General features: G+C 37.6%; 1 protein-coding gene across 2 annotated transcripts in view; it reads left to right on the top strand.

Moving 5' to 3' along the window:
• The window catches only part of ABCA12 (ATP binding cassette subfamily A member 12), a 167,826-nt gene that overhangs the window by 63,891 nt on the left and 82,931 nt on the right, over nt 1–21,004 (top strand). For both annotated transcript variants that reach the window (XM_040986400.1, XM_040986399.1), the window contains exons 6-9: nt 1,198–1,383; nt 3,023–3,201; nt 5,832–5,944; nt 11,592–11,667. In XM_040986400.1, the coding sequence (XP_040842334.1) occupies nt 1,198–1,383; nt 3,023–3,201; nt 5,832–5,944; nt 11,592–11,667 (554 nt within the window). The remainder of the gene's footprint in view (nt 1–1,197; nt 1,384–3,022; nt 3,202–5,831; nt 5,945–11,591; nt 11,668–21,004) is intronic.

Genomic DNA, 21,004 nt, shown 5'->3' with positions numbered 1-21,004 from the left:
AATTTGCCAGTTCTCGTTCTCATGCGGAATGACATTTCAGAACTTTGTGAAGCAGCACAGAACTGTATCTTCAGAGGAGATAAGCCAAAAAAACTTTCTATGAATAGATATATATTTTTAGAGTAGTTGGAGCACAGAAAGGATGTAAAAATTAGGATGACATATTGATACTATGTCAGCAATCTCTCTGACTTCTCTTTCTTTCTCTTTACTGTTTTCTGCAACCCTTGCAGGAATGACTAGAGAAATCATTTTGGGGTGAGTTTATGTGTTATGTTAGGAAAGAGATCAGGATGAATGGCTGGAAGGCCAAACACTTACAGTACATCTCAGATAAGTGGATGCTGTCTTGTTCCATTATATTCAGGAGTGGCTGAAAGCCAGAGTACAGATTGTGGCATATAAAGTTAAAGGGGTGAAAAAGTTGGCCCTCATCTTACAGTGTTATAGGATTACTAGGAGCAATGCCTTGAATATTACAATCAAATATAATCCATAAATACCTAAACAATTGAATGATATAAATACTATCAATATGAGAGGTGAAAGTAGTATGGTGTCTGTGACAGGTCTACGTTTAAACAGAAGAGGAAGATTAATATTCCATTACTATAATGGTTTCCATTGATTACTTTTATTAATTATGTTTAATTACATATATTTTATTCGTGTTTTACCATTTTCTCTGCTTAAGACTAAAACTGAATTATTTTGAAAATGAAACATACTGCATGTCCACTTCTGTAAATTAGTGCTGCTAGTCCTGTGAATAGTCCTGGAAGCTCTTTTTTCCTAAAATTTCTTAAGAATATAGCCAACTTTCCATGAGTGTTTACAAAGAATCAGGACTCCTGAATTTCTGCCACCCAGTTCTTAGGGAAAGTGAAAAAGATTTTTTGTCCAAAAGACTCTGATGTATTTAGGTCTTCTTGTTTGAGATATAGGAAATGAGATCAGATAAATAAATCAGATTCAAGTAAGTCAAATCAAATCAAAACACAACAAGAATTTATCACATTTAAATTTGCTGTCCTTAATGTGTTCTGAAAAATCCATTGTTCTCTTTAACATAGATGCTATAATTTGGCAACTTAAAACAGCTATTGCTTAGATTGGTCAATTTCTTTGAAGACCAAAAGTATTTTAACATTTATATTTACTGATATCATTATCTGACTCTTCTCATATTTGTTTTAGCTGTTACAGCAAAATTCAACTTCGGAAGATATACGGAGAGAACTGTGTGAGAGCTATCCAGGATACAATGAGGAGATTTCCTTTTCTTGGATCACAGTGGGAAAAAATGTTTTTAACCATTTTTGCTTTTCCAACATGACACTTCTAGATTCTTCTCTTCAAGAACTAAATAAACAGTTCTCTCAGGTGAGTGCAGAACCTTTATCAAGATCAAGATCCTGTACACTCTAGAAGGAGGTGCGCTGTTTCATTGCCGGATCCACCGAAGAGTAACAACTGACATATGTGATCTCCTTTGCCTATTTCTGATATAGACATTTGTATACGATGCTTAATATTAAGCAATGTCTACTTATGTAAGTCTATACGGTTGGAAGCAAAATATTGCAAAATTATGGTTAATGTAGGGACATCTTCACAGACGAAATTTAACTTTGCTCTATAATGAATGAAGAATGATCGCTTTCTCTGAGATATTTAAGTAAGATTACTCAGGAGGTAATGCACATTTAAAAATGACACTGCAAGTGTCATGTAAGTATTGCAAGTTAGACTAATGGATAATTTCTTTTTTACTTCTCTGACTTTAAAAATGAACTTGAAAGCTTAATTTTAATGCAACAAAATACTCTCTCCAAAAATACACAATAGATTGGAGCCAAGAATGTTGAAGTGTTAGTGGTCATTTTATAGGCTAGTCTTAAATGACAATGGTGAAACCATGCCACTAGCTATCTGTATTTAATGAAACACCACATATAATCAAAGACCACACAAATATTTTAAGTTCTCTTAGAATAGAAAAAATAAAACACTCACTTCTGACATTTCCCCCTCGATTTTCTGGGTTCTATTTTAAGTAATTAATTTTAACAACAGGACACCTCCATCAGCCTTTCCCAGTCTGGATTTTCCAGTTGAACTGGATTAGAGACAATGTTATAATGACACCAAACTGATGTAGGCACCTTAAAGTCTCTCCTTAAAAACTGGCCATCATTTGGAGTAGAATGGGTGATCAAAATTGCGTTGTTAAAAATCACATTCTTAGTAGTGAGGCCCTCAAACTGAAGCAAATTAACTATGTTACCATGGTAAACTCTAAGAAAATTACAGTGGTTGGGAATATAGTAAAGAAAAATGTCTAAAAGTAGTCGCTGGATCCTGTTATTCAGAGCAAAATCTAGATCATGCTTTTTATTTATTTGCTTCTGCATAGCACACAATTTGGATATTTGAAAATATTTTTATTGAACTACATATGTGTAATTCTAATAAAAATTCATTAATGTGTTCAAGGGGTTTACAAAGAGCACATAGGAAGTGTAATTAAAGCAACTATGCGTGGATTTCCAAATTTTTGTGTCAAAATAAACTTGCCCTTTAACTAGACTTTCTTGAGCTTTGAAGTTTATATTTACCATGATTAAACATATCAATCCTTTATTTCATTGTCTGCATCAACCCAATTTTGTATGTGTGTATTCTGTAATATTCCATACTCAAATAAAATAAGGTATAGTGATAGATATAGGAAAGATATATCTGCCACTACTAAGGAAGAACTTGACTTTTACAAAATTAATTCTAATTTGCAAATAGGTAAACTACTTCATGTAAATACAGCTTTGTTAGCCAAACTATAAATATGCCAATTTCTGGAGCTATAGGAGAATATATATTAGAACATGGTTGCAGTTTTTCCAAGTATAACAAAGTGAGGAAAGAAAATGCATAAGAACTATGTGATACTTTCAGACCATAAAGCCATGTGATTACAAATGCTAAACCTCACTTTGCCTCTCTTGTGGTTTCCTTTTGTAAGTTATCAAGTGACCCCAACAATCAGAAGCTGGTGTTCCAGGACCTGGTTCGAGTGCTTTCCTTCTTCTCACAAGTGCAGGAGCAGACAGAGTTGTGGCAGTTCCTCTTGAGTGTTCCAAGTGTGTTTCAGAATGAAACATCATTAAGCAACCTGTTTGACATTCTTCGAAAGGCCAACGGGTAAGACAATGTAAGAATTCAATGGAATATTCTTGTCATCAGGATGTCTTTACAACTCAGTGGATTTTGGTTGGCACCATCCAATATTAAACCACCCTGCTATGTAAAATTTTTCACACAGTTGTCTCAAGAGGGTTGGCCTCTCTCATGTGCAGCCAACTTACAAATGATCTTTCTGAGCTTGAATATTGGATTGGCTTGTGTTTGGTGCATGTGTCACAAGGACTTAAAACTTTTGCCAAAGCAATGCCTTTAAGGGCTCTACAATCCCTATTTCAACTCTTACATTTTCATCTTACTGCATTACATCCAGTGTCAAAAGTCCACTAGAGGTGTAAAGCAGAGTACTACTGAAATTATCATGTATAAAGGAAACTATTATTTGGTGGGAACACATACCAAAACTACATGTAGCTGTTTTGTTCATGAAAATGCAGAGAAACAGAAGAAAGGCAGAAAACAAGCAATGATTTCTGAGGGTTTTTATTGAGGCCAGATAGTCTTCTCTTCATTCTCCCTTTCCCAAATAATTAGTCTCATGGAATGTTCTTTTAGTAAGACCTACAAATTCACCCTGTAGAAATTTCATTTCTCCTAGCAACTTGTTTTATGAGCATAAGCTATAGACAGACCAGTTATCAAAATCAAATGATGTCATGTTAAGATTACAATGGAAATGAACAGAAATGAGCTATATCTCAAAAGGGTAGATGAAAGAATATGTAAGATTTGATAGAGATACAAGTAATGCAAACTCATTATGGAAAAGCATTATCTTAGAAGGGGCAATTTTTATTTTTACATGATGAAGAATGGAAAAAAAATGAAGTAAAATAAATATATCTTTACTCAAAGTTTTTCAAAAAGTATGAGGACCAGCTCTCATTATTTTTTGTTTTGTTGGAAAAAGATAAAGTCTACTGCATTTTATTCACAATATTAGCAACAATAATGCCTACAGTGTTGATGAGGTGGCTCAAGGGTTCACTCTTTGAAGATGTGACATTGAGACAACAGATAGGGGAGGTGGGTACAGGGTCACTTTGGGAAAAGCCTGACCAAGGTCTATTACATGAGAGGACTTAGCTGGTCTATGTGATTTATCAGGGTTCAGAAACACCCTAAACTTCCGATAACCAGGAGATCAATTGTAACTGTGCTCGTGTTATCCACTATTGTGTCTGCAAAGTAGAAAAAGGATTACCCTGACTCTTGTGGCCAAACATTTACAAGCCCAGCTGAGGCAGAGCATCCATAAGATCCGGGCTCTGAGCAGAAGTGCTCTGCTTGCCTGCTCCTGGCCCCGTTGCTGGAGCAGAGAATCTGTGCCAGAGGTAACAAACAGGTGCACAGAACACACACTCTACTTATTCCTACCTGGACAAACAAGCAAATGAATGCACTTTTTAAACATTAGCTGAAATCACTAGGAAAATATACTTGACATATATATATAAAAGCTTTTACAAGCCTACATACACATCTCTATGTACACGTGCATCTTATATTAAAATAGAGACTACCTACAGGGCTTTCAAAATTGAGCTCTCTAAACAGCTATCATTTGTATACAGGAGGGTAACATAAAAGAATCTTAATCTAAATCTTAAAAAGCCAACAGCTAAAAGAATACCATGGAAGTATACACATGTACCTTATTCCTGGAGTTTGCTTCCAGTTAACTAGGATACGTATAAAGAAAGACTACTAGATAATTCATACTACATAGAACTTCACAATAGCAAAATTATTAACAAAATCCTTTTGTTCTAGTTACTACTCAAGTTAATTAAAACATTGACTCAGCCTTGATTGTTGGTATAAATCACAGTATTTGTGAAATTAAGACATGCTTGTGCAATAGCAATATTTTAAAATGTGCTAATGACTGCAGGGGATAAAATCATTTCTTAAATAATTAATTGCTATGGCGAAATATAGAATGAACTTCAGCATGAAAGAATTTGCTGATGATCCATGTTCAGTGGAGACTGCACTAAATGACTGGTAACATAAAAGTCATAGGAAGACAATACCAATTAGTATGAGTATTAACATCCAGCTACCCCTGGAGTAGAGCCCATAGGCCACTTAGACAATAGATAGATGTCTTTCATTAGGGCACAAGCTCCGTCTTTTTCCTGAAACATTACCATTTGTTTAGCAAAAGACAGAGACTTATGAAATGCTTAAATATTAGCCATGTCTGAAGCTGAATCTTTTATCTGTGTATGATTTTTAATGAAAATAATTTATAAAATATAATTCCTTATTTGAAAAGTGATATCCTTCCATTTCACTTCCTAAGTGTTGTAAGTCTTAGCAACCCCCCTTAACCCAACCACCCCCCTCAAAAAAGAGAAAGTGATGTGAGGTTTGCACCCTTATTTCAATGCTTTTCAGGCTTTAGAATCCTGGAAACAAAGTTCTCTGTTCTGGTTCAAGGATATTTTTGGAGATTTTGTGCATGAAAAGACAAACAAGTAATTAAATTACACAGGCAGCATCTTGCTTTGTATGCTATAAGAATAATTTTTCTATACTATAGCTATTTTCTCCTTGAATAACCTTTTGTTTCTGTCTGCAAATCTCCACATACAATCTGGTGTAATTGTTTTTCTCCTTGTTAGGGTGCTGCTGGCTGTGCAGAAGGTTTACCCACGTGTTGAAACTAACGAAGGCTTCAGAACCATCCAGAAGTCTGTTAAACATCTGCTGTACACTCTGGACCCCCCTATCCCAGGTATTCTATCTCCATCTCACTGTGTTAAATTTAGTGTCACGAAGCCCATAAGGAATACAGAGAAGAGTGCCACTGAAGTTATCATGTGTAGCCGAAGTGATTCTTCGGTGGGGACATATGCTTCAGGTCCATATGAATCTCTTGTTAATCAAGTTGTGGAGAAATGGCAAAAAGGAGACCGACATTCTAGTGTTTTCATTTGGTAAAAATGATCTCTCGGTTGTTGAAAATGTTTACACTTGGTATGGAAACTAAATATCGAGTAAAATTCAACAAATAGATTTATTTATAGTATTCTTCTTCTTTTTTTTTTTTTGCAAATATGAATGACCTTTATTGTTACCATGCCAAAATGGAGGAGGGGATGATGACAGCTCCTTCTGCTGCAGAGGCGTCCGCACACTCCCTCACTGCCCTCCGAGAGATATAGTATTATTTTTGAAACAAAAATCTTAAAGAAATTATAATATTTTTGTCCTGATTTCTAAATGTTTTTGACCTCTCAGCCATCCATCTGAAGAATTCCTGCTGGCCCTAAGAACATGGATAGATCACTATAAATCCACTGTTAGCCCGAGTGAAATAAGTAGAGCTTGCCAGTGGGCAGTGTCACTTTCAAGGCTGCTACTTGATTTGATCCTTACAGGTGGCATACATAGTTGAAAGGATCATATTAGACCCACAAAGACATACACTTTTTGACCAAAGATTTTAAGTAAAATTAATTTTGATGTTCAAATGTTGTGTCTGCCAATAGAGTCTAGCATTATCAAGTGGAAATATAACATGCACAGGTACCTGCATCTAGACAAAATTTTCAGGATATGAAAAATAAATCCAAACTTCCCAAGAACATTTGATTAGTATTTAGCACCCCTGAATAAATTTAGAATTGTGTTGTGTCAATAGAGTTTGTCAGTGATTCAACACATGAAGTCTTGCTTTTGGATGACAAAATAAGCATCCTAGTAACACTGAGGATGTCGGCTCAGAAACTCCTCATTCACTGGGTTGCCTTCAAACATCAGTTTTCATATGAACAGCAGGTATGTGGAAGCTTTAAAGAGTTCTCACTTGTGAGTCCAATAAACCATCTGATACAAATTTATAGTCTAGAACATTCTCATATCTGTGATTATGAAATTAATGACTAGCTTTCAAAATTGATAACTGTTCAATTTAATGGGCTTGAAGAACATCAGAAAAGCAGGATTACTCTTTTTAAAAAAGGACCTAAGATAAATATCAGACAGTGCTTTAACAAAGGCTATTTCCCCTGTATTTTTTTTAATGTTTGCATTTGAGGCTTTGAAACATTCATATTTTTCTTCCCTTCTTTTCCTTTTCATCTTTAGACATACTTCATAATTAGTATGAAGCAATAACATTATTTTTTTTTTACAAAGGACAAAAGATGGTCAATGTCTTAGATGCCAGGGATGTAAGCAGTGCTACAGTCATGTTAGCTAGGCAACAGAAACCAGTTTTCTGGTGGACAATAGAACTCAGTTTTCAATATTTAATAAAGGCCAGGATTACACCTGTGAATATACAAATGACTTTCAGAAATATTAAACACAATGATTGGGATGACAAGGGAATACATGGAAGGAATATATTTTCACCTATAAAATTTGTTGTTCTCAATGTATTTTTTTTTTTTGCTTTTGATTTTGTGATTTTTATGCATTTCAGATGTCACCAACACCCACCTGCCTGACTATAGATTTTGTAGGTTTTTAAATATTCTAGATATTTCTTAGGAAACTCAAATTTGATCACTTCTCGGCCTTTTGGTTAAGATCAAGTGTAGGAAACTCAAAGTTGCCATTGATAAGTGAGCCAGTGACACTCCTCCAGACGTTCTGCCACCAGGTACATTCCCACTCATGCTTTGTCTTGAAGGTGTTTATCCATGTGTTTGAGTTGAACATACTTCCTTCACTGCTTTTACATCAGTTAAGCTAGAGCAGGTGATATCTCATAGCAGAGTTGCTTGGGCATATGACAGGATTAAGAAAACTGGAGGTCTCACACTACTTCTTAAATAAGAAAGTAATAGGTAGTACTTAATGTGTCATGCTTTGGATTTTATTATCTTAAATATTTTTATTAATTTCCTTTTGACATTAAAAATATCTTCTTGGATACATTGCATGGATATGTTGCAGACAAAGAAACTGAGGCATGCCAAGGCTGGGCACTTTGCCTCTTTCTCAAATCCACCAAGTGGTCAAAGGAAAAGTAGAGCTGAATCCCCCTACCCCAAAACTTGTCTGTCTTGCTGTTTTAGAGAACCTTCTCACATTGTTTCCTCTGGGTCACACATAGACCTGATTTCAAGGTGTCTCGCTGGGCTGTCAAAGTATCTATTCCATCTCAGAACACCTTCCCCTTTCAGCCACACACGGAATCGGCCTCCTGCTGCTCATGCTCCTTTGCACAAGACAGACTTCCCCCCCTAACTATCCCCTGTTTTTGCTACAATCCGATTTCTTTAAATGTTCTTTATTAATATGAAGAGCCACGCTCCCATTTCTACAAGCCTTGCAACTCATTTTTCTTATTTCTAATCAAAACCCAGGTATCAAGACTCTCCAAGATAATTTCAGGTGCTTCCTTGGCAACCACAAAAATGTGAAGCTGGTAATCAGGGAGAGATTACAGGGAAAAAGTTACCTCCTAATTTTCTGTCTTCAGGAATCTTGTTCTCAGCTCTTCCCCAGCAAGGCTCCCTGCTACAGAGCTCTTAAGCTCCAGTATATTCATTTATAAACACTGACTTTCAGAATCAGGGATTGGTTCTGTGGCTCATTAGTATTTGCTCTTCTGCAAATTGCAAATTACATGAAATTACATTTTTTAAGTGTAAAGCAGTCCTCAATGATGAAAACATTTATCTGTGTTACTAGATGGCTGTGGGTGCCATTTTTAAAGATGCTTAATCCTACATATAAAAAAGAAATGAAATCTCATTTCTTTAAAGGTCTGAAACATTTTCCTTTTCATTAACACCTGCTTATAACAAGCATTTCTCTCAAGATGCTTTATTTTCATTAGTGCCCCAAGGGAAAATTCCATGTTTAATTTCAGGTCAAGTCTATTCTTGATAACATGCAGTTAATTTTTCTATTAGTTACTCATTTTTATAGCTTGATGCAAAAGAGAAATTTCTTAACTATATAGTAGACAAACACCAATTAACTCGCCCAGCATCCCATAGGATTTCTAAGTGAGTGAAGATTCAATCCTGGAAACGATTTTGTAGACTTTGACATTGTGTAAGCACAAATCTGGAAAGATTTCTATTTTAGGTTATTCTTTATACAGGTACCAATCTGGAATAGGTGCTGCTCTTATTAATTAGGTCTATTTGTTGTGAGCATTTTCATTCTTGGCCCTTTAACTTGCTGATGTAATATTCAGACGGGTTTTGAGTAGAGTGCAGGAAAACTCCAGTTTCCTGACTTGAAAAAAACACCTGAAAAAATGATCCCGTTAGCAAGGACTGTAAAAACATTCAAACTGATACAGGAGGTTTTTAATTCCAGGATAATATTTTTCATGTACACATGAATAAACAACAAGCAGCCAGGACCAGGGACCCATGGGTGATGATGCAAGTAGTGCTGGCACGTTCATACAAAGTTTTAGTGGGACACTAATTAGAGATAGCAGAATAATCATTAAAGCTAGTAGTAAAATATCCCATTGAAAGTCATTTTTAGGACAATGTTAGAAATGACAGCAGTGAAACACATTAGTTTATTTACAAGACTTAAGTAGTGCCTTACGAATATACTGAAACAGTGATACCATTTCCATTAAGGAACTGATGAAAGCACTGGATTTGTGGTGTTTTTATTTGTGCAGTGGCCACTGAAAGCATTTTCATCTTCAATTTTTCATGTGAATGCTGTTGCACACTTTTTTTTATGACACAACCTAATGCAGCCAACTGAGTCAGTGACCTATTTAACTTTGAGAGGCAACTCACAACATTGAATTAGATCTTCACATATGGTTTCCATTAGACTCAACTTACTGATTGCCTTCCACACTCTGCACATTCATATTATTTGGGACCACTGAGAACAATTCTGCTAACATTATCCAATTTGTATTCACGGCTGCATTCAACTGAGAACCGCGGATGCTTTTGAAAGAGAAAATATGGATGGCAGATGCTTCATAAAACTACATTCTAAATAACCGAAGGAAAGAAAAATCCAGTGACCCATAAGACTAAATTTGATTAACAGATCATGTATTAGTCAAATCTTTATTATACTGCTCAAGAATCATGCATGTGGGTCATAGGATAAAATAATATATTGGTTTGATGCACAAAGAAAGAATGTTAGAAATTCATGTGCTTAACTGTTTGATTTTTAAAAAGATTTATTTATTTGAAAGGTAGAGGGTAAAGGAAAGGAGGGAGAGAGAGATCAAGATCATCCATTTGTGGGCTGGCAGAGTGAGTCAACAGGCTAATCCTCCACCTTGTAATGTGGGCATCCCATATGGATATCAATTCTAGTCTCAGGAGCTTCACTTCCTACCCGGCTCTCTGCTTCCAGCCTGGTAAAGCAGCAGAGGATTGCCCAAGTCCTTGGGCTTCTACTCTCACGTGGGAGCCCTAAAGGAAACTCCTGGCTCTTGGCTTATGGCTTCAAATCAGCTCAGCTTGAACCTTTGTGGGCATTTGGGAAGTGAGACAAAGGATGGAAGACTTCTCTTTATCTGTTTTCTCTGTAAATCTGCCTTTCAAATAAAAGTAAGACTTTTTTTTTTTTAATCTTCAGTTTGCTAGTTCAATTCCCAAATGGCCACAATAGCCTAGGCTGGGCCAGGCAACAACCAGCAAACCAGTAATTCTAAGTTTCCCATATGGGTTGCAGGGTCCCAGGCACTTGAGCCTTAATCTTGTTTCCTAAACACATTAGCACGAAACTGGGTTGAAAGTAGAACAATAAGGATGCAAACAAATATCCTGCAGCACAACACTGGCCTCCTGTTTGGATTATTTAACTTGTAGGAGTCGGGACTGGCCTGGTGGCTAAATCTTTGCCTTTCAGGCACCGGGATCTCATATGGGTACCAGTTCATGTCCTGGCAGCTCCACTTCCCATCCAGCTCCCTGCTTGTGGCCTGAGAAAGCAGTAGAGCATTGCCCAAAGCCTTGTGACCTGCACCCATGTGGAAGACCCCAATGAAGCTCCTGGCTCCTGGCTTTGGGTTGGCTCAGCCCTGGCCGTTGCAGCCACTTGGGGCGTAAATCATCGGATGGAAGACCTTTTTCTCTGTTCTCCCTTTCTCTATATATATCTGCCTTTGCAATTAGAAATAAACAAACAAACAAATAAATCTTTAATTTGTAGGCATCATTTTCCTATAAATATCTTAAATGATTCTAACAAAGTTATAGACATCATTTATCAAATTCTTTCAAGAAAGTTCTTTTTCCATTCTTTCCCATTTTCTTATAAATATCCTAAATAATTCTAATAAAAAGAGATATCATTTGTCAAATTCTCTCAAAGTTCTTATTTTCTATTTTTTCCCAAGTAGTATTATCTTGGATGATTTTTGATGAGAAAAATCTCAATAATTAAAATACTAACTTTCATAAATATAATTATTTTAGGTGATTCTGTTAACTCAACATTTGTGTGGAATGACGATGATGGGCAAATGCTCTCGCCAAGCAGTCTGGCTGCACAGTAAGTGTTTCTCTGTTGGTAGGTAACTTAGCTGAACCAGCAATCAACACAGTTTACAAGTGATAAATTCTCTTTTAAGTGTGTAAAATCATGAAATAGGGAAATCTACTAGCAACTGACTAAAGGAAAGAACACTGTTGAAGTGCGGTGAAGTTGGGACTGCTAGGTGATAGAACATATGGATTGCTCTTTCGGATGTCTGAATGGGCACAATTTTATCTAAAGTATCATGTCTCTGGGTCGGTTACTTCATGTAACCGTGAGACGATTCTGGGTGGAAGTCCAATTTTTACCATGAAAAATGCATGTCCCCATGAAAATGTATAAGCATTTATCTTAGACTGTTATAATAAGCTAACATAACTTGCGTGGCTTCTTTCAAAATTATTTTTATCATTTTCCATAACATATTTTTGTAGGTATAGGGATTCACCCCCAGCTCTCCCCTTTTTCCAACCCCATTTACTCTACCACATCCTCCCTCCGCCTTATTATTACAGTAGTATAATTTTTAATGACAAGCCTTGTGACTTCCAAACCTCAGAAACTAATTTTTCACGGTTCTGGAGGCTGAGAAGTCAAAGATGAAGATGCCAGAAGAGTTGGTGTCTGATGGGGATGTGGCATAGAGAGGCACCTCGTCATCCTGTCTGCCACCTGGTGGAAGGGGCAAGGCGACCCTGCACAGCCTTTCTTATAAAATCCCCCATGCTTTTCCTACGAACTCTACCCACAGTACTTTCTCACCCCATAAAGCTACTGTTATTGATAGCTGCAATAACGTTGGAGGTTAGGGTTTTAGCATGCAGATTTTCTGGGAGGATATCAAACATTCAGACCACAGCAGAATTTTGTGTTTCACATTGCTATCTCTTTTGATTTTCAAAGCATTAAAGACATTTCTTAAGCCCGATGAATGTAACAGAAAATTTGCTTGCTTTCAGAGGTATTCAGGTAGGCAAAACTGCTTATCGGTAATTTAATTTTGGACTTTTATTGGAAAATATAAAGTCTCAGGAACAGGCAATAGAAATGAGAGCAGTAATTGTGGTGTCTAAAGACCAATAATGTAAGCAGATTAGTGAAGTAACTAATAATTACGGTAGGAAATGCAGGCAGTTGCCTCTTGGAGCTGACTGAGGAAAATTCCTGCAGTTCAAGGCAGTTTTACAGACTAGCTTGCCTCTGAGATAAAGGATGCATTAGCCTAATAAATTATGCTATTGAAATTCTGGCTTTAGTTTCAACTAATATGTAATTTTTGTGTGAATATTAACTTTGTAGTTTATTTGTGATGAAACTTGACTATATTAGATATATTTATTTCAATGGTTTGTGGAAAATGAAACGTGGAATTCTTTGAAATCTTTTTGCAAACAATTTGTATAAAATGGTATGGTTGGAATGACAGAAACATGCGTTTATATTTGTTACAGGATTACACTAACATTTATCCTTTGAGACTTTTTTTGATTTGGTTTGCATTTTTACATTTTAATTGTTTATGTAAGATGGACAAATTTCAGTGCAGACTTGGGAACATCGTACCCCTCCCACTCTGCCCTCTCTCTTGCCTTCATTTCTTACTCTCCCTCCTTCTTCCAGCCTTTTTCCTTAATTTTTTAAAAATTTATAAAAGCATATTTTCAGTTGATTTCAGTCACACACTGAACATTACTCTAGATCAAGAATTAATAGCAATTAGAAACTCCCCCTCCCCACTGTTTCTCAAGAGTGTAGACAATCACTATAAATAATAATCAAACCTCTAAAATGTCAAACTTGCTCATAAAGATTGCATTTTTGTATTGGGTGTATTACCGCATGATATGGAAAACATGATATTTGTCTCTTGAGCACTGATTCAATTCATTAATTTAATTCCCTAATTAATTTAATTAGCTAATTTAATTCATTAGCATAATCGTTTTCAGTTGTATCCATTTTGTGGCAAAAGGCAGGGTTTTACTAATTTTTATTCCTGAGTAGTAGTCTATGGTGTGTATATTCACCGTAGATCCTTCACATCCTTGGTTAAATTTAGTTCAAGGTATATAAATCTTTTGCAGTTATTCTGAATTAAACCAATGTCACAAGTTATTTCAGGTCTCCCATGCAGGTGCAGGGTCCCAAGGCTTTAGACCATCCTCTACTGCTTTCCCAGGCCACAAGCAGGGAGCTGGATGGGAACTGGAGCAGCTGAGATATGAACCAGCACCCATATGGGATCCCATGTGCATGCAAGGCAAGCACTTCAGCCACTAGGGTACTGCGCCGGGCCCTGCAGTTGTCTCTTGATAGAATCTTTTGGTTTCTCCATATAGAATGGCATACAATCTACAAACAGTGGTAGCTTGACTTCCTGCTCTCCAGTTTGTACTCCTTTGGTTATTTCCCTTGCCCAATAGATCTGGCTAACACCTCCGGAACTGTACTGAATAGAAGTCATAAGAATGAGCATCTCTGCCTGGCTCTGGATTTTAGCCTACAATGACTATCATCCCACTGACACCAAAACGAGTATCCCATAAAAGATCCACAGAGTTTTCTGTGTGAGTGCACTGCTGTGCCATAATCCACCTTGGGGAAACAGGGAGCTCTGAGCCTCTGATGTCAGACATTTGGAACGCCAAAAGGCCCAGTTACACACCACTCACTATGGTACAGTCTTTGTATGCAATGCACCACAGACACGGGATGCTGAGGATCCACACAGCCCTGTGAGCCCATCACAACCTCAAAGAGAGAAACATTTCAGCACCAGATGTTTACAAGTGTCCCTGTTTTGCAGCTTGTGTCTCAGTGCCTGTAGCACGCTGGAGGAGTGTGTGTGTCTCACAGACCTAAATGTGTGTGCAGCCACTAACCCATATTCAAAAATCAGTGGGGAAATGTGTATTTATCCCTTCAATAGAATCACCTAATTGTGTGCCAGCATCCAGGGCCAGGTGTATGTATTACAGCCATTGGGACTTTTGGCGGTCCAGTCCCTTCCTAGTTGGGGCTTTCTCTCCACTGGTTCATGTGCTTTGTATGGGTGATGTGAGAAAGAGGTATGCTCATTCCTTTTCCCTTGATCTGGCTCCATTGTAAACCTGGGGTCAGAGTGGTCCACAAGTACTGCCAGTGACTCTGGCTGTAGTGGTCTGCTTCCACCTTTCTCTCTAGGTTAGTCATCTTCTGTGGGACCCAGCATGACATCTCTGCTCCCTGCTGCACAGTATATAGTCCACACTTCACAGCATTTATCCATTTTATGCAAAATGTCCACTGCAAAATTCTTTCCAACGCGCCCTTGAGAATGCAGTTTGCTTTTGCCCTAATCAAAATGAGCATGTCATTTCCCTATTCAGCCAACATGGAGACCCCATCATGAATGTAAATCTGTATAAATAAAAACAGGATTTAGTTTCTTTTTATAAAAAAAAAGAATGAATGTAGTTTATAAGTGTTATTTTTCAGTGAGAAATCTTTAACCTCAAGTTGTTAAGTTATAGTAAAAATCTGAACATAAACAATCTGCTCTTATTTCTAATGCCATCCTTCTCTTCTCAGTTGGTTAATGGAGCCAAGCTCTCACATTCCCGATAGTCAAGCCTTTTGAAGATTTATTTGTTTGACTGACTGACTGAATGATTGAGAGAATTACACAGAGAGAGGGAGAGACAGAGAGATCTTCCATCTGGTGGATCATTCCCCAAATACAACAGCCAGTTCAAAGCCAGGAATGAGAAGCTTCATCCAGGTTGGCTACTTGGATAGAAGGGACCTAAACACTTGGGCCATCTTCTGTTGCATTTCCCAAGCCACAAGCAGGGAGCTGGATCAGAAATGGAGTGGCTGTGGCTCAAGCAGGTGCCTATGTGGGATGCCAGTCCCACAAAAAGAGGCTTTACTTGCTATTCCAAAACGCTGGTTTCTAAATTGCCAAAGCTTTTAAATGTGTTCCTTATGTGAGACTGCTGGCGCTGATTATCATTATCAGAACCTGGGGGCATCCCCAGCACTTCTGATGGTTCCACAGCGAATGCAGTTTGTGACTGATGACAAGCTGACAGTTTTTTAGGAAGAATTCAGTGCCTCTGAGATGGCTCTTCTTCTGATCGAGAAAATAAACATGTGTCTTCAGAACTCTTGCTTTTCTACTTCGGACAAATCTAATTGATGACAAGCATGGCAGGAGAAAAAAAATTTTTTTGCCAAAATTTTCTAGAAAAAGCACTCAAAAAGATTTTCCCCTCATAGTTCTCTTATCTCATAATTTTTATTTTTTTGTTTGTGTGTGTATCTGTGTGAGAACAGACACAGGTGCTTGTACACATGGCTTTTCACTGTAAGCAATGTTGGGAAGTAGGTTAGCATTTTATATAAAGGGTTACATAAATAGTTTAAAGAAATAATTTGATGCTTACAGTTAGAAAAAGAGCACATAAATACGGAATCAAATTATTCCTCACGAAATCAAGGCAATAACGTAGAAGATATCTCAGTGTCGCATGTAAACCAGCCGTCCTCTGCTTTAAGCTTGCCGGTCAGTGCGCTATAGGAATTTCTTACTGTCTGTCTGGAAGGTTGGATCAATATTTTACCTAATATTAAGTACTGTGGCCAGGTGGAAATAGCTCTATGCCATATTAACTACAACCAGGAGAAAGATGCAGCTAAAAATCCCCGGTTGATATTGAGACAAGTGGGGAAAGGTAAAGGAGAGATAAAGGATGACTGCCCTGATGCAGGCAATGGCCTCACACAGGCCCAGCCAGACATGCTGCATTGAGCTGCTTCTCAGAGAAATACACAGTACTTCTGCAGATACTTCTTAAAGAAAGACTTATTTATTTATTTGAAAGTCAGGGTTACTCAGAGAGACACCTAGAGAGCGCTCCCATTCACTGATCCATTTTTCAAATGACCACAACAGCCAGCGCTGGGCTAGGCTGAAGCCAGGAACCAGGAGCTTCATCTGGGTCTCGTCCATGGGTGGTAGAATCCCGAGCACTTGGGGCCATGTTTTGCTGCTTTCTCAGACCATTAGCAGGGAAGGTAGAGCAGTCAGGATATGAACTGACATCTGTATGGGATGCCAACGTAACAGCAGTGACTTAATCTGATGTGCCACAGCTCTGGCGCCTTTCCCACATCTCTTTCACGTATGTATTTATACTCCCAACAGCTACTAACTCAAGTCTGTGACATACAAAATTGAATCGATCATTCTTTCAAGTTGTTCACAAGAAACATACATTTATCCTGAAATTATCCCTTTGGTATAGTTAAAGAAAATAAATTAAAAAATCAACCTCCCAAAGAAAATAGCTGCAATAAAATGTAGTTATTTCCAAGGTTCTGTTTATTTCTTCTTTGATGTATTGGATTCTCAAATTTTACCCTCAACTTTATCTTTAGGATTTTGTTAATCTAGACCAGTTTTCTGTTTCCTTCCGACTGTTAATGTTAGTCATCAGCATTCAGTGCTGTGCCTGCATTGATCACTTTGATCATGAGCTGACTTATTGATGTATAGTATTGCCACAGTCCCTGAATCTTCACAACATACAGGCATGACTTGATGTTTTACAGAAAACCTAGCCTAGGGTTAGTTTTGTCATCTATTACATTCCTGTTGGAATTTTAGTAATTCCAATGTAATTAAAGTTCCTTGACAGCTTACTTCTTTTATGCCTGCCAGAATAGTTAGGAATAGTCACCTGTCCTTCATTTTTGAATTGATAAATGGCATTGATTATCTACAAGAAGGCTTTCATAAGTAATGAGGCTGATCAAAATTTTTTCAAAACTCATACATAATATTATCAAAATTCTCTATGTCTAAGCAAAAGGACTTTTGAAATGGATGCTATAATTTTATTCTGGAGGTTATAAACCATACTTTAAAAAGAATCAGCAATGTGACCTCTGAGCTATATTCTAATTGCCAAGTTAGAGATGTTTATTGCTTTTCAGATCCAGTAGTTAACATACATCTAAATATCCTGAGCTCTCTCTAATGTTAACACAATCATTCTCTAAATTTACTAGCTATGCCAGGAAAGAACTCTCACACTACTTGTTTAATAAAACCCAAGTTAAATATCTGATAGGACTAGTTGGTTTTTGTACTGCACAAGTTGATTAAAAGCAGATGGCCCATGAAAGATACGCACCCAAGGAAACCCTTAATCATCTCAAAGCTACACTTTATATGTATGAACTGCAGCAGACTAATCCACTGTATCACTTATAGACACAGCTGACATTGATTGTAACAAAAGCAATCACTCAGACTATACTCCTGAGCCCACCTGGAATCAAAGCCAAAGCAACAGGCCAGGTGGTACCCTGCCTACCAGGTTAATCAAAGCATTTTTATAATCAAATCTATGCCATAAATAAGAGACGGGATCACCCGATGGGCAAATGTTAACATAAGGACAGATACACGAAGAAGCAAGGTAGCATAACACCTCCAAAATCATGCAAGACTACTAGAATTAGATCCTATACTACTGGAAATCTAACAAATTATGTAGAATTCAAAATTCTAACTATTAGGAAACTCAGTGGCCAGAGAATACAGATAGGTTAAAGAATGAAGAAACCAATAAGTGTCACTAATGGAGATAGTGACGCTATGGAGATAGAACTCATTAAGAAGAATCAACCAAGCATTTTCATGAGGAAATCTTCATCAGTGCAATAACAAACACAACCCAAAGCTTTAAGAGAAGAATAGACCAAATGGAGGAAATGATTTCTTACCTCAAGGGCAATTAACTTGAAATAATCCAATCAGATGAAAATAAAGAGAAAAAAATGAAGTAAGCCAATGCTAAACATGGCATACCACTAAATTACTAAATATCCATATTACACATTTTCCTGAAGAACAGATGAGGTAAAAAGCATTGAGAATGGGCCTGGCATGGTAGCCTAGTGGCTAAAATCCTCGCCTTGCATGTGCCGGGATCTTAAATGGGTGCCAGTTCTAATCCCGGCAGCCCTGCTTCTTATTCAGCTCCCTGCTTTTGGCCTGGGAAAGCCATCAAGGATGGCCCAAGACCTTGGGACCTTGCATCCATGTAGGAGACCTGGAGAGGCTTCTGGCTTCAGATCAGTTCAGCTCCAGCCATTGCGGCCACTTGGGGAAGTGAATCAGTACATAGAAGATCTTTCTCTCTGTCTCTCCTCCTCTATATATATTTGACTTTCTAACAACAAAAAAAATCTTTTTTTAAAAAAGGCAACAAGAATCTGCTAAATGAAATAATGATTGAAAATTTCCCAGGTCTTGAGACAAGGACATTCAGATGCAAGAAGCTTAAACAAACCCAAGCTGACTCAACCAAAAAGATCCCAAAGGATTATTGTAAGTCAAGGTTTTAAAAGTTGAAGGCAAGGAGAGAATGCTAAAGACAGTAAGAAAAAAAAAGAGTCAAACTACATTTAAAGAAAGACTAATTAGATTATAACATCATACTTCTCCGTGGAAATCCTATAGGTCAGAAGATAATGAAATGATATATTCAAAGTCTTAAAAAAATATTTCCAACCCAGAATATTTGATCCAGCGAAGCTATCCTTTAAAAGTGAAGGAGAGGTCCTGGCTTGATGGCACTTATATGAATGGGGATCTCATATGGGCGCCAGTCAGTGTCCTAGCTACTCCACTTCCCAACCTGCTCCCTGCTTGTGGCCTAGGAAAGCAGTAGAAGATGGCCCAAAGCCTTGGGACTCTGCACTTGCATAGGAGACCAGGAAAAAGCTCTTAGCTCCTGGCTCTGGATCACCTCGGCTCTGGCCATTGTGGCCATTTGAGGAATGAACCAGTGGATGAAAGATCTTTCTCTCTGCATCTCCTCTTTGTAAAATCTATTTTCCAATAAAATAAACAAATCTTTTTTTAAAAAAAGAAAGCTTTTTTTTTTTTTTTTTAAGATTTATTTTTATTATTTTTTCATTGGAAAGGCGGATATACAGAGAGGAGAGACAGAGAGGAAGATCTTCCGTCCGATGATTCACTCCCCAAGTGAGCGCAACGGGCCGATACTATGCCGATCCGAAGCCAGGAGCCTCTTCCGGGTCTTCCACGCGGGTGCAGGTTCCCAAAGGTTTGGGCCGTCCTCGACTGCTTTCCCAGGCCACAGGCAGGGAGCTGGAAGGGAAGCGGGGCTGCCGGGATTAGAACCGGCGCCCATATGGGATCCCGGGCGTGCTAGGCGAGGACTTAACCACTTGCGCCACCGCTCCGGGCCCTAAAAAAAGAAAGCTTTTTAAAAAGTGAAGGAGATATAGAGGAGAAAAATTTCCAGATAAGCCGAAACTGAGACAATTCAAGGCCATCAGATCAGTCTTACAAGAATTTCTGAAGTTTTCAGCATTATAAGTAAAATTCAGGAAAACAAAAACTTTTTTGAAATAAATGCAAGTGAAAACTCAACTTATTAGGACTTGTGGGATACAGAAAAAGCAATATTAAGAGGGAAGTTTTCACCATTAATAGCTTACATGAAAAAAAAAATAAGGGAAAGGCCAGGGCCAGCAGTATGCTGCCATAGGCTAAGCTTCCAACTGCAGTGCTGGAATTGCATATGGGCACTAGTTTGTGTCCCAGCTGCTCCATTTCCCACCCAGCTCCCTGTTTATGGCTTGGGAAAGCAGCAAGGAATGTTTTAAGTCTTTGGAGCCCTGCACCCCTGTGGGAGACATGGAAGAATCCCAGCTACCAGCTTCCTGGTTCCTGGCTCCTGGAGTAGGATGAGCTTAGCTCTGACAGACGCTGCCTTTGCAGAATGAACCATTAGATGGAAACTCTTTTCCGTCTCTCTCTCTCTCCCCCCCCTTTTCCCTCTCTTTTTTTCTCCTCTTTCTGCAATTTAGTCCTTCAAATAAAAATAAAATAAACCTTCTTAATAGAATATCTCAAGGATCTAATGATGTATTTTGAATACTCAAGTTTTTAAAAAGACCCAAATCATATGGTTAGAAATAATAAGAATCAGGGCAGAAATGAATGAAATTGAAACTTAAAAAAAAACCCACACAGAGTCCACAATCAGGTTTTTGTTTTTAAGATGAAATGGGTAGCTCTCCAGCCAGACTAACAAAGAAATAAAGAGCCAATACTCAAATAAATGACAATAGAAATGAAAAATAAGATGACAGCTGAAACCTCTGGCATAAAAAAATCACAAGAAACTACTGTGAATAACTATATACTAATAAACTGAGAATTTCTGAAGTAATAGATAAATTCCTGGATTCATATAAACTACCAAGATTAAATCAAGATTTGGACATTCTAAACAGAACTAATGTTGAATAATAAGTGGAATAAGCT

This window comes from Ochotona curzoniae, unplaced genomic scaffold (genome assembly GCF_017591425.1).
Source record: "Ochotona curzoniae isolate NIBS_2020 unplaced genomic scaffold, NIBS_Ocur_1.0 contig_4514, whole genome shotgun sequence".
NCBI classification, from domain to species: Eukaryota; Metazoa; Chordata; class Mammalia; order Lagomorpha; family Ochotonidae; genus Ochotona; species Ochotona curzoniae.
The sequence above is the reverse complement of the archived record's forward strand: the minus strand, read 5'-3'. Positions and strand labels throughout refer to the sequence as shown.